Source organism: Notothenia rossii (genome assembly GCF_949606895.1).
Source record: "Notothenia rossii genome assembly, chromosome: 7".
In the NCBI taxonomy this organism is placed as follows: Eukaryota; Metazoa; Chordata; class Actinopteri; order Perciformes; family Nototheniidae; genus Notothenia; species Notothenia rossii.
Window position 1 is genome coordinate 60634482 of NC_136905.1, and position 25700 is coordinate 60660181.

Genomic DNA, 25700 nt, shown 5'->3' on the forward strand with positions numbered 1-25700 from the left:
TGGTCTTGCCGAGACTTGAACTGGTGACCTTCCAGTTGCCAAGCCAACTCCCTATCGACTTCGCCACCACCGGAAGATAGACAGCGTTAATAGATTGCCCTTTAAACTTCACCTTCCTTGGATTGACTAGACGCTTATTGAGGACGTAGTTGATATCCTTCAGACATCAGATATTCAGTAATTACTTTTCGATGTCATCTGGTTGCTGCCGCCTGTCACTAGAGAAACGTCGGCCTTCAAATTCTATCTTTGGTGGAGTGAAGCCACTTTCACAAACCTCCTCATTCCCTGTTATATTTTGTTTGTTCAGGCTGTGTACATCTTGACATGAGTGTATGAAATTCAATTGTTATCTCGCTGCATCACTCACAATTGTTCTTTCTGACGTTCTATCTATCTTAATCTCAATCTCTCTCTCCGCCTCCCGCTCCTGTCAGGTTCACCTCTTGCGCACTGCAGGAGATGAGGTCACCATTACTGTTCGCTACCTGCGAGAAGTTCCATCATTTCTTAAACTGCCTCTAGGTAAGAGTCCTACTGTGTTTGATGTCATGCAATCTCCCAATAAACTTCATTTCATTGAGCATTTTTAGCCATAAAGGAATAAAACACATTCATGGGAGATTGTCTTTTTTTGCGCACCTTGACGCTGTTCAATAGATGAGCATTTATTTGAAAATTATAAATCGTCATGCTCCATGGCCAGTGGCATGCAATAAAGTCAGAAACACCCAGAGCTGCAATCTTCTGCTCCTTTATTTACCTTCAGCAGCTTATACTGATAAAAACAGGCACTAAAATCCTCCATGTGGAGCCTGTAAAAAGTGAGAAATCAGGTACGCAACTCTGAGTGAAGAATACTCAATGATTTATTTGAAACCTTGTAAAAATACTAGAAAGTAGCCTAAGATTGTTGTTTTTTTGGTAAATTTCGAGACATTACTTCGTCAGAATGTATACACTAAATTTTACAAGAAGAGTTTGTGTGGTTGTTCTCTTACTGAAAGCTAACTGTATGCTAAATACAAAGCTATCGCTAGGCTGTTATCTTGACTTACTACAAGGACTGAAGTGGGGGAAACAGTTACCATGGCTGCCCAAAGTTACATTTGTCAATTTTACACTTTGGTTTTGGACAGATTAATATAATAGAACATGTTACTTTGTGAGATTTAGCGGTCTGATAGGTATATTTTTTGTATCTTTGGCAGAGCTTGCTTTCTGCTGTGTCCTTCAAGTATCAACTAGCCTAGCTCTTTCTGCAGCTTCTTACTAAACAGTTGTCAATCTTCTCATCTCAGTTCCACCAAAAATGAAAATATTATAACTGTACAAAATATATAACAATCTTTTAAACGTCTAAAGTTAACCTAGCCAAGCAAAAAGTGTTGGAGCATCATGTAGCTCAATGGATCTTTATTCATTCACACACGCTGTTGGATACAAACTTACATAACCACTAATAATTGTTGTTTTATGAATTAGCTGTAAGCAAAAAGGTGATTGAACAACATTTTATACATTTGTTTTTGTCTCTCCCAGAAAACAAAATTATATTTTCTGGCAATTTACCTAATTAGGAAAAGCAAACAGATTTAGAAAAATGATTAATACTAATAGGCCTTCATGAATATTTAAAGCCACCGCATTCTCATAAATTCAAACAGAGCCGTGAGAAATTCAGCCTTTATATGTTTCAAAAAAGGTAACATTCAGAGGAAGGTCTCTGTGCAGCTAAGCTCAGGTTTAGCTGTGTGGTGTTGGGCCACTGAGGCACATTTTTTTGCCTGAGGAAAAAAAGTTCAAAATCCTTACTCTCTAAGCGCCCCTTTGTTTCACCATGGCACAAATGACAAGCAGGAAAAGGCCAGGAGCAGCCTGCCAAGCTTCACTGAGTGGGCCTGAATCAGAAAGAAGGTCCTCTAACGCCAAGCTAATATCATATCAAAGTGCAGAATTTGTCTCTTTTGGATGCTTTCTGAAACTGAGACTGTATGACTCAAAGGCAGGGCCTGGAATAAAGTCAATATCTTAACTTTGGCAATGGTCTTTTCCATTGTTTTTGTTTTTTAGTTTCTGAAGAAAAGACACAACATGAAATTGGGTTAAATGCATGAAATATATTTTTCACATGAACGATCTTCCTTTCTTTTTCAGGTTCCCCTGGGCCGTCCACAGATGACAGCAGAGTATCCTCTCCACTGTTTGACAGCGGCTTACATTTAAATGGAAACAGAAACAACACAGTGAGAAAGATCTATTTGATATTGCATGTATTATGTGGATGGGTTTTTGCTCCGATTTATTTCACAATCAGTGCCTAGTTCTTTTTAACAGACAATCCTTGAATCTTCATATTCTGTATGCTAATCAAACATAACAACAATTGCATTTACATTTTGAAAATCACACTGTAGCAGGAACTATAGACATGACTTTCAGTATGCTATATTCACAAAAATGTATTTCCAGTCAATGCTGGAGTTCATTGAGATTGTCATTGAAGTTCACATCGCCAAATTACCTTCATACTCAGTCTTGCAGTGCCTACATGTACCAGAACGCCTTGTGTATGAGGCTCGAAATACGAAACCCTCAATCTACTTAGCCTGTTTAGCCCTGAGCCTGTTTTTCAAGTCTCAGGCTCAAAATGTACATTCCCAGAACAAATGACCATATCTTCCCTTCTAAAAGGGGTAAATTAATAATCATTTTTCTCAAAGCAATAATAAACCTGTGAGTTGGTTGTAGAAGTGTCAGAATCAATATAGATGTTTTTATTTTTAAAATAAATTCAGATTGAACATAGTAAAGAAAATGTAAATTATAGTGTCCGTCCAAAAACAAAGCATTGAATTATGGGATAGTAGACAAAAAGCTTTAGGAATCCAAACTATAACATATAAGTACCCTGCATCAAGATTAATGCAAAACAAGTGAAATTTGACCTTTTTAGAGAGTTTTAGGGAAAAAAACCCACTTCGGGGGTCATTTGGGTGGATTTTCCATATCTCTGGCCCCCCTCATTCGATTTTGATGATAGACACCTCTTTTTAACCGTTAGAGCCATTAGCCATTGGTGAATGAGTTCTGCGCAGCTAGAATGCCCCGGAACTGGAAGCTGCGATACACTCTGGTGGCTACCATTAGCAGCTAATATAAAATCTCCGATTTTTACATAATGATGGATTATCAATAATTTTTTCAAAGTGACAGACACATTGGATTAACCTATGGATTAACCTTCGGGCAGCATCAGCGCTTTCAACTAAAGCCAGAGCATCTGCCTCTCTTTGTGGACTGTGGCTCGTACAAATCAACTTTGACTTTGAAATGTTAAAATGTGAATGTGAACAGTAATCCATAACGTCATCTATATGCTGCGTCGTTGTTTGTCAGTCTAAGCGATGGGGGCCAACACTGGTAGGTGATTGCTCTGAAGCTGGTCTCTTGGCAAAAGGAGGAAAAAGGACACTTATCTCAGCGAAACTCTCACTGTGTGTGTGAGAGAAACTCCCTTTTTTACGTACTATTATAAATGGCAAGGTAATCATTTAATTTATGCGTTTGCACAACTGGCCCTTCACCAAATTGTGAATTTGTAGCAGTTAATTTCAGGTGGCTTTTCCCATGATTAGTTGAATACTTGATTCTGATTTGTCAATATGGACATTCCAGAAGTCTGCTTTTCTTCGCGAGCAGACCGCTGCTAAGGATAGCAGACTGTTGCTAAGGAGGACACTCTGATCAAGGGAATATACACTATGTACTATGTACAGTGTTATTAATCCGCAGAAAGAAGTCTGTTCAATTTAACAGCAGCTGTGTACAACAAACATTAGTTTTCATCCAACAGAAGACACCATCTAATAATTTTCTATTTTCCGTTTTTATATTTATGGACAGCACAATGGTGGTTTAACTGTCCCCAGAAAAATAGAAAAAGAGTGCAAAAGAAGGAAAGAGGTCAAAAATCAAGGCACTGGTTGTAAAAAAAATGAATGAATGAATTTTGTTCTGTGTTATCTTTTCAACCTTTTATTAGCTCCTTTCTTATGGTAAGACTTGCAATGTTGCATATTAATACGTTAAGGGGAATAGAGCAGTCTTAAAGACAGCATCTCCTACTCTGCATTTCACATAAATTATTCAGAAAGGCATGGAGGACAGCAGGTGTCCACTTTAACCTTTCATAGATTTTCTAGATTAGTAGTGTTTCAATTGAAATCCCTTGCAGGAGCTGGAGGAGGGAAGACTGCACTGGGCCTTGGCACTGTCTCCAGTTCTTTCAATTCCAAGTATGTGGTTTATCTGAGGAAAAATTAGAACCTGACAAATCCCTATGCAATAACTAAGCAAGTAAGGCATTACTCTGTGGGACATAACGGTTCAGCAGGCAGCTCGCAGGTATCTTTACAATTAATTCAAAAGTTGAAGACTTACTTATGGAAGCAAACAAGAGACAGAAGCATTTGAATTGTATTAGACACCAAATGTATAGCATTGAAAATAATTACTTTGAAAATCATGTAAAAAAATTCGAATTTTTAAAATCAGATCCCAAAGATTAAAGTGAAAAAATATCTACGTCAAAAATGTCGGTGTATAAAATTCGATGTCCAAAATTGCGATGCAGCATCATCCGGGCTACTCAGACAGGATAAGCAATCGAGCCCGAATGCAATCAAGCCGACTTCTGGCCTATCAGAGCACGGCTTTGTCAGTCATGTGATCACAAAAAATGAGGGAGAACTGTGGGGCTTGGGTAAGTATCATTTTGTGCTCTTTATTTTACAAGCAGTGAGGCCTCGACAGCATTTGTATCTTACATTAGCTAGCTAAATTAGTGAAGTAGCCTTGTGCCTTACTATACTATTATATTATATCATTTGTTTTATTGTTATTACCGATGCACAAGTTGACTTAACTGTTGTAGTTGGAGCTCATTTTGAACGATGAGCTAACTAATGATTACTTTCATAATGGTTTAATGTGCTGACTATTTTCTACAGTAATAGATGGTCTGGTTTGTTCAAACTCTCAAAATAGTAGGACATGCTGTCATAATTACCCAGAGTCCGAAGTGACACCTTTACAATGTTACAGCTGTTAGATAAATGTAGTGTGATGTAAAAACTAAAATATTCAAGATAGTGTAGTGGAAAAGAGATAATGTTTGAAAAACATGTTACTAAAACAAAATCTCTTGTTTTGGACTGACAGTAATGATTCAAGAAATAGTAGATAAATAAATACACACACATCAATCTGTGTGCATTTGTTGTGGATGGAACACAACAAATTGTGCTGTTACCTGTGACGCCTCCTCCACACATTATAACCAGACTGTATTATTCAAACTATAAGTAACAGTTCTAGCTACTTGACTTTAGACAAACAATTCAAAAGACAAAATCAACAAAATTAATTGAAAGACCAATCTTTATTTTACGGTGCCTCTCCTTTTGTTTGTATTATTAAACCCTGTCAATCTAAAAAAACTGAGCAACTCAACAGTTCCCTTTATATTCTTATTGTCCAAAGCATCTATTACACTATTTTTCCCCCTCTCATATTCACAGGATGGATGATTAGAGACTGAGGGTAAAAACCTCAGCTTTATGAATGTCCTGTCTGTTGGTTTGGCCAGAGAGGGCCGAGGGTCTTTCGCTGCGAGGAGGACCAGGCCTGAGGGAGGAGGACCAGGCCTGAGGGAGGAGGACCTGCACCAGCTGCACCTACAGAACTTAGCCCATGCTGGGCATAGCTGTTACCACCTGCACAGGCCTAGCCTGTCAATTAACAGATTAACATTTAGTGTAACTTATTTCATTTTTATTTAAAAAAAAATGGTGATGGTTCATACTTGATAACTTTTAGTTCACATTTCAATAAAATGTATTTGTATTTGCACTCCTTTTGTCTTTTATTCTTACTGAAAATGTTAAGTATTCACATCTGACTGAAGATTGGCACCATTTATTTGTGACGTTGCAAACTCTGCGGTACAAGGCACAAGTATTGTGAAGCTCATAAAGTGAGGCAAATGCATTTGATCAGCTGACTTTTTTTTGCCAAACTTTATAGGCCTGGCAATAATCACACTATCTCTGAGGTGCAACGTAAAACACAAATTAAGTTCCTGTTAGACTACAAAACTAGTCGGTGTGCAGGTCTTTGTATGACAATATAAGTGTCTCTTAGTGAATGTCCTGTACTGCTCTTAAATCTCATCACATGAGCTTTTCCCTTCCCTCTTGGATGTTCTTCTGAACCCTCAGAGAAAGAGAAAATGGTGAAGCAGTCCTGTCTCTCAGGCATGTCCTTTCCTAACAGAAATATCAAAAAACATATTATTGCAGTGCAAGTGTGTTATTTAAGAAAGAGGTGTGTTTGTTTGTTCAGGGGCTATAAATATAATGATTTTATTTGAATGTGTTTTTTAAATCCAACAGTGTACTACAAAGATAATCAGATTTTGAATAAACCGTTCTAAATTCATCAACATTGAAATAAATGTATTAAAATAATATTTAACTGTTTTCAAAACTTAGTGCAACTGTAGAATCTTGCTATGTTTGGTTGTCTTACTGAAATAATCCCTTTTAACATGTTTTTTTACAGTCAATATGCAGAGACAAAGGGTCGCAGTTCTCACTATGTTCAATAATATTTGCCTTAAATACATTGAAATGTGAAAGTTGAACTAAAAAGTTATGTTGCTTGGTAAAATGTAAATGTAACATTTTGCTAAGAAAGTACACTCAACATCACTGATGTGTAGGTGATCTAGTATTTAGTCATGTTTAATGGCATGTATATCAGTCTATTAGTCATTACTTCATGCATTCTTTGTAAAGTATGAAAAAGGTGTACCTTGAATCTGTGCTGTTAGGAGTCCAGATCTGTCTCTCCTCCTCTGGTCCAGCCTGTCTGGATCATCTTAAGGACACTTTGAACAAACAGATGTAAAGTTACATGCGTGGGTTACAGACTTCTTTACATGCAAACAACTTTTTATCTTCTTTTAAAAACAGGTCATAATCTTAACTGGGGGGTGGCTGGGAGTGGCCACGGCCACCCCCAGCAGAATCCTGGCCACCCTATTGGCCACCCCAAACTCCCTCACCACGGGAGCCCAAACTATTTTAGAACATTAAGAAAACAATGTTTAAGTAACCTTTGATCATTCATCAAGAATTAACGTTATCAGGACGTTATATTGATAATGTACTCACTAAACAATTAATTTAACTTATTTTTTTCCAAAAGTTAATTATCCAAAGCCTCTGTACACCCCCTTCTATTTACATGTAATGGTTTGGTCCCGCCTCCAAAATGCGGTGCAGCACCGCTGGCATTTTCTTGCAGAGAGTGAGAGCATGTTAGGAGCAGGGATGCTAGTACCGGTACTTACGTGTGAACCATGTCTCAACGAAAAGGTGGGTGTGGTCTATGAGTGGTGGAAACGTGTCTGTTAGCTACGTGTAGTCCATTGCAAATAATAATTATGTTTTTTTTTTACTAAGCTGACATTAAGTACTGTTAACATCTATACAGGTTTTTAATTTCACTCCTCTTTTAGCTGACATTTAGTAAATGCCGGTACATTTTTAGCAGCTATTCATACTAAATCAGTTGTCCCCTCCCCCTGGTGCCAGGACCAACAGATCCAGCTCTAGACTTAGCAGCCCTGTCCCCCCATAAGTGTTATATTTTCACAGCTCAGTGTCAGTAAATATTGTGTATTTAGTATTGGACTACAAGATAGATGCAAGCCTGTACAGGTAGAGTTATTTAAAGCATAAATGAGTCGGTTGGGTTCTGGAGGTGTGGTTACAGCAATTGTGCTTGGTTGGCGTGGCCTGTGCCTGGTGGTGGGGCCCAACGTGATATATTTCCATGGGGCCCAAAATCCCTGGCGTGTATGGCCAGAGGGCAGGACCTATAAACAGATTTACTATATTTTTTAAAAACTCTTATTTAAATGATGTGTGTCTCTGTATTCCTGATGATACACTGAGATAATGAGCTCATAGGGCTGCTGATCACCATAAGCTAAACAGTCTGTATATTGCATTACATTTGTATAATTTAAGCTTCGATGATACTTTGCCTGCGGGAATACGAAAAAAATAGTTGGATATACTGAATATTATTTGATCTATTCCACCACTTAATCCCAAATAATGTAGAGGTGTGTTGTAGGTGCCTTAAATAAACCCTTATTTTATAGGGAGATGTATTTTTATGTTCATATAATAGTGATTTCAATGCCACCCCAAAATGATCACTGGTTCCATCCTGGCCACCCCACTGAAAATGTCCTGGCTCCGCCACTGTCCGTTGCTTGATATTGCTTGCAGGATATTTCTCCCCTCTGCTGCAAGCTAGCATGCGCAGAGACGCAACCTTTTTTTTTTAACATGAGTGTGTGCGGGATGATTTCCCTTGGATTCTATTGGCTCTAACGGTCAGAAAGAGATGTCACATGTCAAAATCGAACAAGGGGGGCCAGAGATATGGAAAATCCACCCAAATGGCCCCAATGGCTAAATCTGTCTAAAAAGGTAAAATATCAATCTTGATACAGGGTACTTATTATATGTTGTACTTTGGATTCCTAAAGCTTTTAGTCTATTAACCCATCATCCAAGGTTAGTTTTCACTGTAAGTACAAAATATCTTTTGGACGGACACTATAATTTACAGTTTTTTACCATGTTCGATCTGAATTTTCTTTAAAATAAAAAACATCTATTGATTCTGACTTTTCTACATCCAACTCAGAGGTTTATCATTACTTTGAGAAAAAAGATTATTAATTTAACCGTTTTAGAAGGGAAGATATGGTCATTTGTTCTGGGAATGTCATTTTCGAGCCTGAAACCTGAAAAACAGGCTTGGGGCTTAAGTGGTTAAAAAAAACAATGTTTGGGTCGTTCGTTGGATAGGCGGTTAGCTGCAATAAATAACTCCAGTTCAACAAACCTTATTACAATATCTAAGGGAGCGTTATTTCTGGACCATCTTGAAATGTGACGTTCATATTTTAAAGATACGCACATTTCATTGTGAGGTTGATTTAATATACACTAAACCTCTCTTCAACGTTGACGTTAGCTAGTCCATTTTATGCTATAGTAGAGCATAGTGAATTGAAATTAACCTTAACAATGCATACAGTAACCTAACTGGCAAACTTACTATCTAACGTACAAGGATGACCTTATTTTAGCAACCTCGCACAGAAGCCTTTTGGTATACAGTAGCATCCCATTTAATGTTTTATACTTCTCTATTACGTTTAACTTGGGTGCTACGCATAGCATCGTTAGCACAGATGGAGCTACCGATTGCTCAAATGCTAACCCAACTCTAAACATTCATAAACGTTAGCTTAATAAAAACACCAGTAACATAACATAAAGTACGCAGGGTTGACTTACCGAAGAAACTATGGAGCTATTTCAGGGTCATAAGTTTTGATCATTCAAAATATCCAATGTATTTGAAAGTTCAAGTTTTTATCCTGAACTTTGAAAAATATGTATTCAAAATAAAAAAAAGTATTTGAAATAATTTTTCAGGTGGAATATTATTTTGATTCAGTTCAGCAATTATTTTGAATAATATATTTATTTTCAGATTTCACTTTTATACATATTTTGATATTTGAATCCTTACTTTTTTCAGCACAGATTTTTCGTTTTCAGATTAAAAACAATTATTTTTTCAGATTCAAATCTTGTTTTTTCAGATTTCACATTACTTTTCACCTTCAGATCGTTTTTCACTTTCATATCTTTTTTTTTCCGCTTTCAGATCTTTTTTTTTTCGCTTTCAAACTTTTGGCCCTGATATTGCTTGGGGGGGTGGGGCTTACCAAAGAGTAGTTTGGCATCCTGAGTGACAGGCCTCCCTCTGTCATGTTGCCTTCATGGATGTTAGAAAACTGAGACTGGCGTCAAAGTTCCGTTAAGCGAGCTGTTGAGCATCGTAGTTGGCAACAATCAAGTACAAATAAATTACGTATCCGCAACGAGCCAGCAGGTTGTTCTGGTGGACCTGACGTCATCCCCCGCTGTCTCACGGAGAGATACCGCAGGTCATTCCTTCCTGCAGCGGTCAGACTATACAACCAGCACAGCCCCTAGTAGACCCCGCACAAAACAACACAGACTATAACACCTCTTGTTGATAAATACCAACTATGTGCAATATATATGCCGTTAAAAAATGTGCAATACATACCTGGCTGCTAAATCCGCAGAACTGTCACAGGGTGTGTATTATGTAAAATGTGTAACTTTAAAAATATATATAATTTCTTTTTTTAATTTTTAATACTTTTTGTATGCATGCATGCTTTAGGTAACATTAAGCTGTCTTTGGCTCTTGTCTGCTGTAACAATGTAAATGTATCCCCTGTGGGACTAATAAAGGTGTTCTGATTCTGATCGCAAAAACAGAGCCAATACTATGCTGCGTTCATGGAGCTACGTGGAAGTGGGGAAGGACAACGCTTGATTGCGGATACGTGATTTCAGATTCTAGCACAGTTTATTGCTCTTATACCTTGATTGTTGCCAACTGCGATGCTCAACTGCTCGCTTAACGGAACTTTGATGCTGGTATCAGTTTTGTTTACCTCCAATCACGGGAGTATTGTGTATAGAAAGTGTGTAGTTGTATTTATTGCGCTACCTAACATCCATGAAGGCATCATGACAGAGGGAGGGCTGTCACTCAGGGTGCCAAACTACTCTTTGGTAAGCCCCGCCCCCCGAAGCAATATCAGGGTCAAAAGTCTGAAAGTGAAAAAAAAAGATCTGAAAGCGAAAAAAAGATCTGAAAGTGAAAAACGATCTGAAGGCGAAAAAAAGATTGAAACCTGAAAAAAAAGATTTGAAACTGAAAAAATGATTGTTTTGAATCTGAAAACGTAAAATCTGAAACTGAAAAAAACAAGTATTCAAACAACAAAATATGTATAAAAGTGAAATATGAAAATAAATATTTTATAAAAAAAAATTGCTGAACTGAATCAAAATAATATTCAACCTGAAAAATTATTTCAAATACTTTTTTTGTTTTGAATACAACATTGTATTTTTTTTTGAATGATCAAAACTTATGACCCTGAAATAGCTCCATACGAAACTGCATTCATGGACGGCCTGTTTTAACCGCAGATAAATCCTATATTTGCATGACTAATAGTCCACCAGGAACCAACACAACAAACACGGCCGAGTTCAAGTAGTGTTCTCCTCATGAGCTGAGCCCCTGTAGCATCACGGAGCCAATGGAGCTAACGGAGCTAGCAGTGAGACAGAGGAGCTAGGAGCAGCAATCCCGTTGTCATGAAGGGGGAATCTAACAATATACAGAATATGTTTTTGTGGATCTAGGCTAGAAACATGTTCATTTTCTGATTGTAAAGGTGACCTATCATCCATCCATCCATCCATCCATCTTCTCCCGTTTATCCGTGGTCGGGTCGCGGAGGTAGAATTTCCAGCAGAGAGCCCCAAACTTTCTTTTCCCTGGCCACATCAACCAGCTCTGACTGGGGGATCCCAAGGCGCTCCTAGGCCAGCGAAGAGATATAATGGGACGGGTGGCGCAGTGGTCTGTGCGTTTGATCATCAGATCAAGGGGTGTTGGGGAACTCCAGTTCGAAACCCGCTCCCGCCCCACTGCGTCAGGCCATTGTGTCCTTGGGCAAGACACTTCACCCGAATTTGCTCCTGTTGGTATTGTCCACAGTACATGTATAATATCAATGTGTACTTGTAAAAGCGCCTCGATGACTTTGAGGTGCGAAGATGGGCGGTGTGGCGCAGTGCATTGATCAAGGGGGTGAAACCCGCCGCCGCTGCGTCTGTAAAGCCGTTGTGTCCTTGGGCAAGACACTTCACCTGAACTTGCTCCTGTGGGTATTGTCCACAGTAGATGACCATTACATGTATGTATGATCTGTATATGTAATGTGTATTTGTAAAGCGCTTTGAGTCATTGATAAAGCGCTATAATAAATATAAGGATTATTATTATTATTATTATTATAATCCCTCCACCTGGTTCTAGGTCTACCCCTTGGTCTCTTCCCAGCTGGACGTGCCTGGAACTCCTCCCTAGGGAAGCGCCCAGGTGGCATCCTAACTAGGTGCCCGAACCACCTCAACTGGCTCCTTTCGAAGCGAAGGAGGAGCGGTTCAACTCCGAGTCCCTCCCGGATGACCGAACTTCTCACCTTATCCCTAAGGGAGACACCAGCCACCCTGCGGAGAAAACCCATCTCGGCCGCTTGTACCCGCGATCTCGTTCTTTTGGTCATGACCCATCCTTCATGACCATAGGTGAGGGTAGGAACGAAAATGGCGCGGTAGACAGAGAGTTTTGCCTTCTGGCTCAGCTCCCTTTTCGTCACAACGGTGCGGTAAAGCGACTGCAGTACCCCTCCCGCTGCTCCGATTCTCCGACCCATCTCACGCTCTATTGTTCCCTCACTCGAGAACAAGACCCCGAAATACTTGAACTCCTTCACTTGGGGTAAGGACTCATTCCCTACTTGGAGTGGACAGTCCATCGGTTTCCTGCTGAGAACCATGGCCTCAGATTTGGAGGTGCTGATCCTCATCCCAGCCGCTTCACACTTGGTTGCGAACCGATCCAGTGAGTGCTGAAGGTCGCAGACCGATGAAGCCATCAGAACCACATCATCTGCAAAAAGCAGTGGTGCAATCCTTAGTCCACCGAACTGCAAACCCCCCCCCCCCCCACGACTACGCCTCGAAATCCGATCCATGTATATTACAAACAGGATTGGTGACAAAGCGCAGCCTTGGCGGAGGCCAACCCTCACCTGAAATGGGTCCGACTTACTGCCGAGGACCCGGACACAGCTCTCGCTTTGGGAGTACAGAGATTGGATGGCCCTGAGTAGAGACCCCCTCACCCCATACTCCCGCAGCACCTCCCACAGTGACTCCCTGGGAACCCGGTCATACGCCTTCTCCAAGTTTACAAAACACATGTAGACTGGATAAGTGCACTCCCAGGCCCCCTCCAGGATCCTTGCGAGAGTAAAAAGCTGATCCGTCGTTCCACGACCAGGACGGAATCCGCATTGTTCCTCCTCAATCTGAGGTTCGACAATCGGCCTGACCCTCCTTTCGAGTACCTTAGAGTAAACTTTCCCGGGGAGGCTGACTAGTGTGATGCCTCTGTAATTGGCACACACCCTCTGATCCCCCTTTTTAAAAAGGGGGACCACCACCCCGGTCTGCCACTCCTTCGGTACTGTTTCCGACTTCCACGCAACGTTGATGAGACGTGTCAACCATGACAGTCCCTCAACACCCAGAGCCTTCAGCATTTCTGGGCGGATCTCATCCACCCCCGGGGCTTTGCCACTGTGAAGTTGTTTGACGACCTCAGTGACCTCCCCCCGGGAGATTGGTGTCGATCCCCCGTCTTACTCCAGCTCTGCCTCTAACATAGAGGGCGGAGTTGTCGGGTTCAGGAGTTCCTCAAAGTGCTCCTTCCAACGCCCTAACACTCCATCAGTTGAGGTCAACAACGTCCCATCCTTACTGTACACAGCTTGGATGGTTCCCTGCTTCCCCCTTCTGAGGTGTCGGACAGTTTTCCAGAACAACTTTGGTGCCGCCCGAAAGTCCTTTTCCATGTCTTCTCCGAACTTCTCCCACACCCGCTGCTTTGCCTCGGCCACGGCTGAGGCTGCTGCCCTTCGGGCCTGTCAGTACCTTGCAACTGCCTCGGGAGTCCCCCGGGATAACAAATCCCTGAAGGCCTCCTTCTTCAGTCGGACAGCTTCCCTGACCACCGGTGTCCACCAGGAGATTCGAGGGTTACCGCCCCTTGAGGCACCTAGGACCTTGAGACCACAGCTCCCCGCCGCGGCTTCGGCAATAGAGGCTTTGAACACCGACCAATCTGGTTCAATGTCCCCAACCTCCACAGGAATGCCCGAAAAGCTCCGCCGGAGGTGTGAGTTGAAGGCCTCCTGAACTTGGGCCTCCTCCAGACGTTCCCAGTTGACCCGAACTACACGTTTGGGCTTACCAGGTCTATCCAGAGGCTTCCCCCGCCACTCGACCCAACTTACCACCAGATGGTGATCAGTTGACAACTCCGCCCCTCTCTTTACCCGAGTGTCCAAAACATACGGCCTCAGGTCTGATGATACGATAACGAAATCGATCATGGACCTTCTGCCTAGGGTGCTCTGGTACCACGTACACTTATGAGCATCCTTATGTTCGAACATGGTGTTTGTTATGGCCAATCCATGACTAGCACAGAAGTCCAGTAACAAACCACCACTCCGGTTCAGATCAGGGGGGTCGTTCCTCCCAATCACTCCCCTCCAAGTGTCTCCATCATTGCCCACATGCGTGCGTTGAAGTCTCCCAGCAAGATTAAAGAGTCCCCTTCAGGAGCCCCGTACAGGACTCTTTCCAGGGTCTCCAAGAAGGCCGTATACTCTGAACTGCTGTCGGGTGCATAAGCACACAACAGTCAGAGTTTTCCCCCCCATAACCCGCAGGCGTAGGGAGGCGACCCTCTCGTCCACTGGGGTAGACTCCAACAACGAAGCACCCAACCGGGGATTTGTGAGTATCCCCACACCCGCCCGGCGCCTCACACCTTGAGCAACTCCGGAGAAGAATAGAGTCCAACCCCTATCCAGAAGTAAGGTTCCAGAGCCGACGCTGTGCGTAGAGGTGTGCCCAACCAGATCCAACTGGTAACGCTCCACCTCCCGCACAAGCTCCGACTCCTTCCCCCCGAAAGAGAGGTGACGTTCCACGTCCCCAAAGCCAGCTTCTGTCGCCCGGGTCTGGTCCGTCGAGACCCTCTGCCTTCACTGCCACCCTTCTGGCAGCGCACCCGACCCCATCGCTGTTTCCCGTAGGTGGTGGGCCCGCGGGACGAAGAAGCGGAGGTGTTGCCCACGTCGCCTTTTCGGGCTATGCCCGGCCGGGCTCCGTGGCAAGCCCGGCAACCAGACGCTCGCCGACGAGTCCTCCTTCTGGGCCTGGCTCCAGAAGGGGACCCCGGGCTTCCTCCGGGCCGGGTATCCTCACTTCGTGTGTCGTCTTTCATGAGGTCTTGTGAACCAATCTTAGTCTGGCCCCTTGCCTGAGACCAATTTGCCATGGGAGACCCTACCAGGAACACAAGGTTCCAGACAACACAGCCCCCAGCTTCATCAGGGCACACAAACCTCTCTACCACGGTAAGGTGCTGGTTCTTCAGAGAGGCCTATCATGCAAAATGCCATTTTGTATGTCTTTTATACATGAATATGTGTCCCCGGTGTTCCAGGGAACTCACCAAGTGTCAGAAAACACAACCCTCTCTATTTTCCTCCATACCCAAATCTCTTAAAAAGGGGCCGCAACGGATCTGATACAGACTGATCCAGATTTGAACACTTTTATGTCGTCACAGAAGTTGCGCTACGGCTATATGGCCAACTCCACCAATCAGGAGGAGACAGCCACGGACATTGCCGTTCCAAAGCGCTGGAGACGCTGTAGTACATATTTCAGGCCACAAGATGGTGCTGTTCTCACTGAATCCGAGCATGAAAGGCAGTGTTAAATTGAGCGAAATGAGGAATGGCTAAAATGCATGATCTGTTTGGTATTTTGAAAAATGAAAAGTATAAATATGCCTTATATAGGTATGGTCCTAAACTATATTATTCAAATATAGCATGATAGGTCCACTTTAAGTTGGACATTTTAACATAGGGTATACAGGAATGGCTCCCATCTGCATCCATCACCTACAGTTTGCAGCATTGGGCTTCACCACACTCTGTCCCGGAGTTCACTGCTTGGCTCTGATAGGCCAGAAGTCGGTTTGATGCATTCAGGCTCGATTGCTTATCCTGTCTGAGTAGCCCGGATGATGTTGCATCGCAATTTTGGACATCAAATCATAATCACCAACATTTTTGAAGTCTAATTTTTTAACACCGAAATTGTGCATTCAAATGTTTTTCACTTGAATTTTTGGGATCTGAAATTGACTATTCAAATTTTTTTCAATTGAATTGTTACATTTTTATTTCACATAGGCAAACACAGACATGGCAAGAGCTGGCCTCCAGTTAAAGTGGTGTGTGACTCCTCTTGCCTCAGAAAAAAGGAACTATTTTATGAGTGTTTGTTTTTGCTCTTAGAATAATTGCTTGTGTTTTTTTCCCTCAGTGCAGTATAAGTGCGGAATTCACTTTATTATTCACACTATAATGACAAGAAAGCCTCCAGACAGAGGTTTTGCAGGAAAGTAGGTCAACTCACAAAAATATTTTCTCTGAAAGAAAGAAAACATGACATTGCATGCCATTAAGCAATTCTTCATTGTATAAAATAGTCTGTAGTAATGGAACTGGTCTTTAAGCCTGAGGTTGAACAATGACCTCAGATACAACTTCTGCACATTCTGTATAGTAAAAAGGTGTAAAAAACTGTGTGCGAAGGCCTATTGTAATGCATATAATTATTATTATAATTCTTCATAGTCTGGGGATTGGACCTGTTTTTGAGGGAGTTACGACACTATTCATGAGTCGACATTTGGAAACGCCGCCAGTAGGGTGGGTCGCCGCCGATGGGTGCAACATTTCTCGCTAGCGCCACCTGTGAAAATTCAGTTTACGAAAAATGTACATAGTCGCAGCTTAACTCTGACGGACCTGAAATTTGGCACACTTATCCGGGTGGAGCTGCTCTGCAATATTATATTTTAAATTAGCATAATGTGAAAACCAGTGAAATATTAACTTCAATTTCAATTTTTTGATTTTCAACACCAAACTTAGTGGACAGCATCAGTGGACAGTCAGACACATTACCGTAGAAAATGAGCACGAGGTGTGGAAACATTTGGCCGACATCAACCGAAACGTATTAGCAAAAAGGTAAGGCCTAGACATAAATGCTCACAATTCATCCGAAATGTATCCAAATATCGCAGATTTCAGTGGATAGATTCAGTCTGTCTTGCGGAATAGGCAAAAAAAAGCATGTTCATTTTGGACAACAGGGGGCGCCAAAAACACAACAAATGTGTACCTCAAGAACGGATGGACGAAATAAATATATTTTGTCATAGATATACTGGCAGGATGAGTATAAGCTGAGATTTAAAGTGTCGCAACCAATGATGAATGTGGGCGTGTCTTATTCAGTTTTTTCTCGAAATCGAAGGGTTAAAAACACTTACGGACACATTACTTTGTGTTAAAATTAGTTACGGCCTTTAAACTCGGAACACACGTGACAGCCCACAACCTTTTCCTGACTGTACAAAAGAAATCGTACGTTTTAGCAAATACGGCTCAATAGTGCCCCCTATTGTGCGGTAGTCACATATAGTTTCTCCGAACTACCCAAAACTTGGCACAGACATTCCTCTTCACATTGCGGACATATTTCAATACGGCTTTCATTATCCCCGCCCCCCATAAAGTTGGCCATTTTGAAAAATGTGCGTTTCAAGCGCGTTTTCGCACCCTTCTCTTAGGGAAATGATCGGAAACATTCCAAACCAGGACAAGATCAGCGCATATCCAATATGATGCTAAATTGCGAATGAATAGTTGACTGCTCAAACGGGGAGCTCGTAAGCTTACGGAGAATGTACCATTTGTGACTATTTAAATGTCACAAAATCGCTAAAATGAGCTTCGGACGCAAAACTTGCAACATAAGTCACAACCCCACGACTTTTTCCAGACGGTACAAAAAAAACGTATGTTTTTGTAAACCAGCTCAGTAGCGCCCCTATTGTGCGATAGTCACATATAGTTTCTCCAAACTACCCGAATCTTGCGACAGACATGCCTCATAGGATTGCGGACATATTTCAAAATGGCTTCCATTAGACCCGCCCCCCAGAAAGTTGGCCATTTTGATAAATTGGCATTATTCATGCATTTTAAGCGCGTTTTCACAAGCGCCTCCTAGGGAAAAGATCGGGAAAAGTCCAGTCCAGGACAAGTTCAGCCCATATCTAATATCATGCTAAATTGTGAATAAAATAGTTGCTAGCTCAATCGGGGCGGACGTAAGCTAATAGAGAATGTACTATTTTGGGCGATTTACATGTCGCAAATGACTCCAAAGTACTAATAATAGTAATAATAGTAATGGTAATAGTTTTCCCGATATTCATGAAACGCTGTATACACATTGCTAGTATGATGGCACACATATTTCAAATGGCTTTTCATTAGCCCCGCCCCCCACAAAAATGGCAATTTTGAAAGATGGCAGTTTTTCATGCATTTTGAGCACATCTTTGCAAACTGCTCTTAGGGAAATTATCGTAAAAATTCCATTCCAGGACCAATTCAGCCCATATCCACAGCCATGCTAAATTGGGAGTAAAAAATGTTGCTAGCTCAATCAGGTGGTCGTAAGCTAACAGAGAATATACCATTTCTGATGATTTACATGTCGCAAATTACTCCAAACTACTCGCATATGGTTGTTCCAATATTAGACTCTCCAGATAAACGCGGGCAAAAATCCTTGATTATGCGGGCTAAAATCCTTGATTATGCGATTAAAGATGTGGGGTTTTTATGTGATTTTATGCAGTGAAATTACGGGAAGTTGCGAAAAAGAATAGATTTTTTTATAAAATATTTGGCTGTCTTATTTATTCTCTCTCACACACAACCTGCCACTAATGTTAAACCCCTTTCCTATTCAATTAAACACATTCAATGTTTATTTATTGTAAAAGCAATTGGGCTATTTTAATCACACTCACACTCACACACACACACACACACACACACACACACACACACACACACACACACACACACACACACACACACACACACACACACACACACACTTCTCCGCCTCATTCTGTTTTCATTTACTCATTCGTTATCTGACCAGCTTCAATTTTGTAGGCTACTGACTTCGTTTCTTGTAGCACTCGAAAGGGTTTTGGAGGTTGATGCCTCGGTGAACGTGAGTTGTTTGGCTTTCTTGTCCGCAGCAGCAGAAAGCATTTTCGAATGTTTGAATGAATCAAAGTGGGTCGTCACCGTCGATTTTCTCTAAGACTTATGCTCCAACACACAGTTGCACGGGGTGCAGAATAGCTTCCCCCCACTTTCATGAAAGACATCGGGGTACTGCTTTGCCCGGTCTTTAGCAGAAATGTTCGTTGTGTGAGTTCCACACGTTCACTCTACGGTGTTGTTTCCCTTCTGTAATGCCCGAGCTGATGACGTCGCGTCATCATCATCACTACTTCACGTCAAGACGAGTTAACTTTTTTCCCAACTTTGTGTGGAAAAATACGAGGATTATGCGGTCTTTTGATAAATATGCGGCCATTTACAAATCTGCGCCATTTTGCTGATTATGCGGTAAATTCTTTTTCTGGAGGGTCTACAATATGCACGAGACGTTGTATACACCAGTGGCGTAACTGTGGGTGGGCCCGGGTGGGCCTGGGCCCACCCACATGCACGTCTGGCCCACCCACAGCCAATCAGCGCGTTATAGCGCAGAGCTGGGAAGCCCAGAAGGAAGTGCCACAAACAGCAGTTCCTCTAGTGGCCAACAGGGGATGGATGCAAAAGGAGCAATTCCCAAAGACCCCCATGTTAAAATGCCCAGCTTTACAGCAGAAATAAACATGTTTATAGCCTGGATCCAATCAAAGTTATTCTGGATATAGTTAGATTCCACCTTCATGACAATCGAATAGGGAGTGCATTTTTTTAACGTGAGTAAATTAGTAAGTAAAGTACGTTTTGCCGTGAGTGAATTAAAGTATTTTTTCTTCTTGAGGTCTGCAGTGAAGCGTGTACATAATTGCTGAATATGAAAAGACTCTCTCAGTGTGTGCCCACTGTGCGACTGTCAAGGATAAACAACCTGTGGCCGCCAAGCCAGTCATGTGTAGGGATGGGTACCAAGCCCTGGTATTAAACGGGCCCCAGGGCTGAATTATTAAAGACCATGGTACCATTAAGCTCCGACGTTATCGGTCGGTACTGGAGAGACATGTAAAACATCTGTCATATGTATTATTGCTACACAAACATTATATTGCAGTTTTAGCGTCGCCAACTCCTTTTCTAATATGCAAAAAGACAGCAAAATGCGTCTTTGATTATTTTTTGTATTTTAGATCTTTCCAATCCCCGCTTGCTTGCGAGGGGGCGGGGCAGTTTACACACACGGAGCTGCTACATGCAGCAACACACACACACACGGAGGAGATGGTAGAGAGAACGCGCTCCGAGGTGTGGTTAAACTTTACCCGTCTCGATGCTCGTTACCAAAAGTGCAATAAGAGTTTAGCATGTTAGGGCACCGGTAACACGAGCAATTTGTCTAAACATTTAGCAAAAGTGCACCACATTCAGACGGAGAAATGCACCGGGTTCGACTGTCTTTCTGGTAGCGCTGTAGCCCCCCCCCCATCCACGAGTAACGTTTCCACGTCAGGTGTTATGAACGCTAGCAGCAACACACAGCGACACTTGAGTTAACTCAATTATACAAACATGGGTTGATGATTAGAGGTAACTGAGTTATTTATTTTGTTAAAGTTTCAGCTATTCTGTTTACAGTTCTATCCGATTATTTAATACGGTGTATACGATTGTTGTTTCTTTTGATGTGAAATATTATGTATTTAATTTAACACTAGAACCGCCAACGGGGTCAATTTGACCCAGAGCAGTTTTTTATTGTATGTAACTTTTTTTCAATAACATATTAAAGTCTCCCAGTCCGTGACTTTTCCTGAAAGTGTGTTATGTAGCACCCTATGTTGTTAGAAATTGTCAATATGAAGTCAGATTGAAGAAATCGGCAAAATAATTGCCATTTATACCTATTTCCGCCAAGTGGGTCTTATTGACCCCACCCCTTTTCGCGCTATTGATTTTGCGTGTAAACAAACATGACGTGTTGCTATAGCAACGCCTTTTGTCTACTGCAGTTGCTTATAGATTGAGAGAGAGAGAGATAGATTGATAGCAGCGGTCTGTAGTGAAGAAGCGCGCTCCCGCTCACGGGAGACTGCTCGCGCTGCCCTCCGCAGCAAACAGCTGTTTGCTTTTCACCCAACAACGACAACCGCCTCACGAAACCCTATGTTGTACCGTTAATAAATGAAACAATTTAACAAAATTGCTTGTCAAAATACCAATACCACAGGACCATTTTTCTTTTTAAAGCAAAACTTTTACTTTGAAAATCAATGCATTCTAATGCTGGGTCAATTTGACCCCGGTGGCCGTTTTAGGTATAAAAAATCTCTGGCGGTTCTAGTGTTAAATAAAAAGCAATGTTAGTTTTGTTCACAATTTGTTTAGTTAGTTTACCTTCTTTTTTTCTCCCAAAAAAACGATAAAAGTCAGTTAAAGCACCGGATCGATAAGCGGTATCGATAAAAGTAGTAGTAGGCCTACCGTTAAAACCTTAACGATACCCATCCCTAGTCAGGTGGATGTCAGTATAACACAGATTCTGAGGCCGCCGTGCCGATGTTTTTGTTTTCACGGCTAGTTTATGCTTATGTTCAATTAGTGCATTAAAAAATCATTAAAATCATTCATGAAGTTTCAGCTCAGACCCCACGCTTAATAAGTCTCCCCCTAACCCACCTACATTTCTCCAGGCCCACCCACACAATAATTCCTGGCTACACCACTGGTATACACATTGCTCTTATGATTGCGGACATCTTTCAAATTGCCTTCCATTTGGCCCGGCCCTCAGAAAGTCAGCCATTTTGAAAAATATGCAGTTTCCATGCCTTTTCTGCACATTTTTGCAAAGGCCTCCTAGGGAAATGTCCGGAACATTTCCATTCCCGGACAAGTTCAGCCCATATCCAATGCGATGCTACATTGCGAAGGAATAGTCAGTCGCTCGAACGGGGAGCTCACAGGCTAGAATGTACCATTTTCCAATATTTAGATGTCAGATACTCTGCCTTCCACATCATCTGTCTCTTTCTCACACACATATACACACATACACACTCAAACACACTCACACACTGCTGGCAATGATGTTGAGTGTCACATGCAATGACAACAGACACATATACACTCCATAACACATATACTTCACACCTACTTTACAAAGAACCGAGAAACGTTCTGGTTTAAATAGATAAAGTAACAACTAGAATACACTGATATACATTCCATTAAACATGACTAAATACTGACATCAGGGAAATTGATTGTTCCTTTCTTTCAAAAACCACGCCCCTCAGCTGTGATATAATGAGCATATACCACGGCCTGTCGTGAGCTATTGCTTAATTATAAAACACTTATTAATGCCATACTCTACATGACCATATTCTACAAGTAATAAGCCATTAGTTGAGTTTTTCCTCAATAACCCGCTAATTAGTGCTTATTTATTGCAAGTAAGGAGTTTTGTTCTTAATATGCTCTGCTCAATATGGGCCTAATAAGACAGTAGTACCACAAGCATAGTTATTCTCCCATAATAACACTTAACAAATATGATCTCTTCTTATGTAACAAGACATGAAACTATAAGTTTTAATTGTGTCTAAATAACTCAAAATTAGGTATTTCTATCTAAGAACATGTTCCCTATTTTAAATGAAGTCTTGTTCATAACCAATAAGCTAGTAGTTTGACTCTAATTGTCCTGAACAGATTCCCTATTCTAAAATTGCCTCCTGTTCACACTTTGTAAATACATTATAGCACACAACTACTGAAATTAACCTCAACAGTCCATGAACAAAGTAGGCACACGTTCAAATATCTGTTTTATTAATGAACCACTAAAGAGAGGTTCGGACGCATACCAAAACATGTCAAGTTTCTCCAAGGCTGAGAACACATATGCAGCCTGTACTTTTTAATAAAAACAGATTTTTTTAATAGATGTTGTGTATTTGTGATCATACTGTGTGACCTGCTTGTATGTACTTACACAATAGATGTACTGTTCTCTCTCTGTGTTGTACTGTCTCAGCGTGAACATAGATTAAACAGCTAGCCAAACTCTTTTGAGAGCCAGGGAATGAGCAGCCATGCTCCTTTATTGACTTATTTGCATTCCACTGACATTCAAACGGAGTGAAAATATACAAAGATAAGTTACAAGGCACAGGCACTTAATGATCTCATACATGCAAGTGTAACATACACAGATTAACACATAGGACCGCTAAGCGTAAACAAGGTAAATATAGCTAATGCTAGCTGCAGGGGCGGATCTAGACAAATATTCATGGGGTGGCAAGAGGGTGGCAGGAGATTTTGAGGGGTGGCATCCCCTGGCAGAAGTATATGCTGATTTAATCCCAGTCATATCAATCAATGTTAACTTGGAAAGCCACAATATTAATATTTTAATTCAATAACATAGGTGACATTATTGTGGCACATCAGTAAAGCCTTACATATAAATATATAAGGTGGCAGACATAATTTAATGAATTTTAACTGAACGATAACTGAATGAGTTTGCTTGACTCTTAGACCAGCAGGGGTACCAAATCTATGAAGACTGCTGAAATAAGTACATTAATTAACTGTCTGATCGATGTTTGTCTGAATGAATGTGATACTATTAACAATCATATTATTCCTATCAGCTGTCAATCACTGTTATGATTCACATATTCATTTATTATTGAATAAACTATATTTTCTAGAGGAGTTAATGATGAATGTTCTTCAAGATGCTTGCTCACCCTCCTTCAAATTTGAAAGACAAGTAATTATATCAGGTGTATTCAGCTAAAATATATACATCGCTGCAGTTATTATCCAGTGGAAAGTCCTACCTATTCGCCTAGTTAAATCAAAGTGGTTACTTTTTTTTTTGGCTGGGCAGTGTAGTTTTACACACCGTCTTATTTGACTTTCTCAGGAGTTAAATATTTGTTTTGGTGGCAGACCCCCACAAAGGAAAATATATATATACACACATACAAGGTCATCATCTTAACAGTTTTTTATGCTCATTGAGTCATCCGTGAGCAGAGCATGCCTATTACAGCTGAATGCGGCGATTACAATTTTGTTCAGCAAAACGCCTCACAAATGTATTAAGATCAACAGCTTTAGTGCGTTTTGATTCAATGCTGAGTACTGCCAAACTTGACAGTCTCTTCTCTGTCATTGTAGACCGCAAATTCCTTCCGTCTACTTGGGTCCGAATGCTTCTGGCTTTGCGCAGTCCCGTTCAAATGAAATCGCCACATATCATATTTCCAAGCTCGCGCTAGGGCCGGGGGAGGGTTTACAAGACTCGCGTCTTGTGCTGCATTCACTTGCACTCAGACATTAGAGATTGTATCTCATAAATGTCCGATGAGCCACAACTTTTCTTTCAAAACATAGATGCCAGCTGGGGTGGCAAAGCTATTTTTTAGGGTGGCAGTTGCCACCCCATGTCACCCCGGTAGATCCGCCCCTGGCTAGCTGTGCAATAAGCATGTATACAGGCTAGTATGGCTAATGCTAGCATGTATGCTAAAGCTACCGTGTGTGCTAACGCTAGCGTGAATGCTAAGGCATTTTCTCATTGTGTTTAACCGTTTAAACTAGGGCTGTCAAGTTAACGCGTTATTAACGCGTTATTAACGCGTTATTGGCACGTTATTGACGCGTTACCGACGCATTACCAATGAATTATCGACGCGTTACTAGCGCGGTATTAACGCGTTACTAGCGCGTTATTGACGCGTTACTAATGCGTTAATAACGCGTTGACGCAAAAAAAAAATAACGCCACTAATTATTTTTACGCGATTAACGCATGTGTATTATTTTTCCTCGCCCGCTCCGTAGTTTCAGAGCGCATCGAGTTTAAAATACCATCTACAAGCTGATGCTGACAGCCCCGCTCCTGCCGCCCGCTTGTGGCAGACCACACTTCCACGCTCACCGGCGGGCACCGACTGGCTATTGGGAGGACCGGGAGGGTGTGTGTATGTGTGGCGCGAGAGAGAGACCTTACGTGTATTGTTGTTGTTGTTAGCATCTGGTGCTAGCTAGCTGCGCTAAGGAGGTGTTTAAATGAAAACAGAGGAGCGACATTTCGCCACAACTGCGCCGAGCACTTGACTTTATGCAGGTAGCCAGACAGTGGGACATTGTACGAAAAGTCAGCAAACTCAGCACGGATAGTGCGCGCAACATGATTGCAGCGTCCAGGCAGCTCCTGTTTGAGCATTTGCCTTGAGTTGCACACAGCTCCAACGATCCATCTCACACACACACACACACACACACACACACACACACACACACACACACACACACACACACACACACACACACACACACACACCATTTGTTAGGGGTGCACCGAATGGGAAATTCTTGGCCGAAACCGATACCGAAAATAGGAAACAGTTGGCCGAAAACCGAATGCCGAAAGGCCGAAAATGATTAATAGAAATATATATATATATATTGTATACATTTTTTACCAATGTTGTTCAGCTACCTGATTATGGAAAAAGACATGATTATGGTAAAACTTAACTTAAATAATAATCACTATTATGGGTCCATAAAACATTTATTCAGCACTTTTGAATGCATACAGTACATTAATTCCAATTCAAGTGCATTTTCTTTTCTCTGTAGGATAACTACA

The 25700-nt window shown here is 41.6% G+C and overlaps 1 protein-coding gene across 1 annotated transcript in view; it reads left to right on the forward strand.

The window, feature by feature from the left end:
* The window catches only part of sntg2 (syntrophin, gamma 2), a 189297-nt gene that overhangs the window by 85262 nt on the left and 78335 nt on the right, over positions 1–25700 (forward strand). The window contains 2 exon segments of the mRNA XM_079641150.1: positions 438–525; positions 2158–2246. Of these exon segments, the coding sequence (XP_079497276.1) occupies positions 438–525; positions 2158–2246 (177 nt within the window).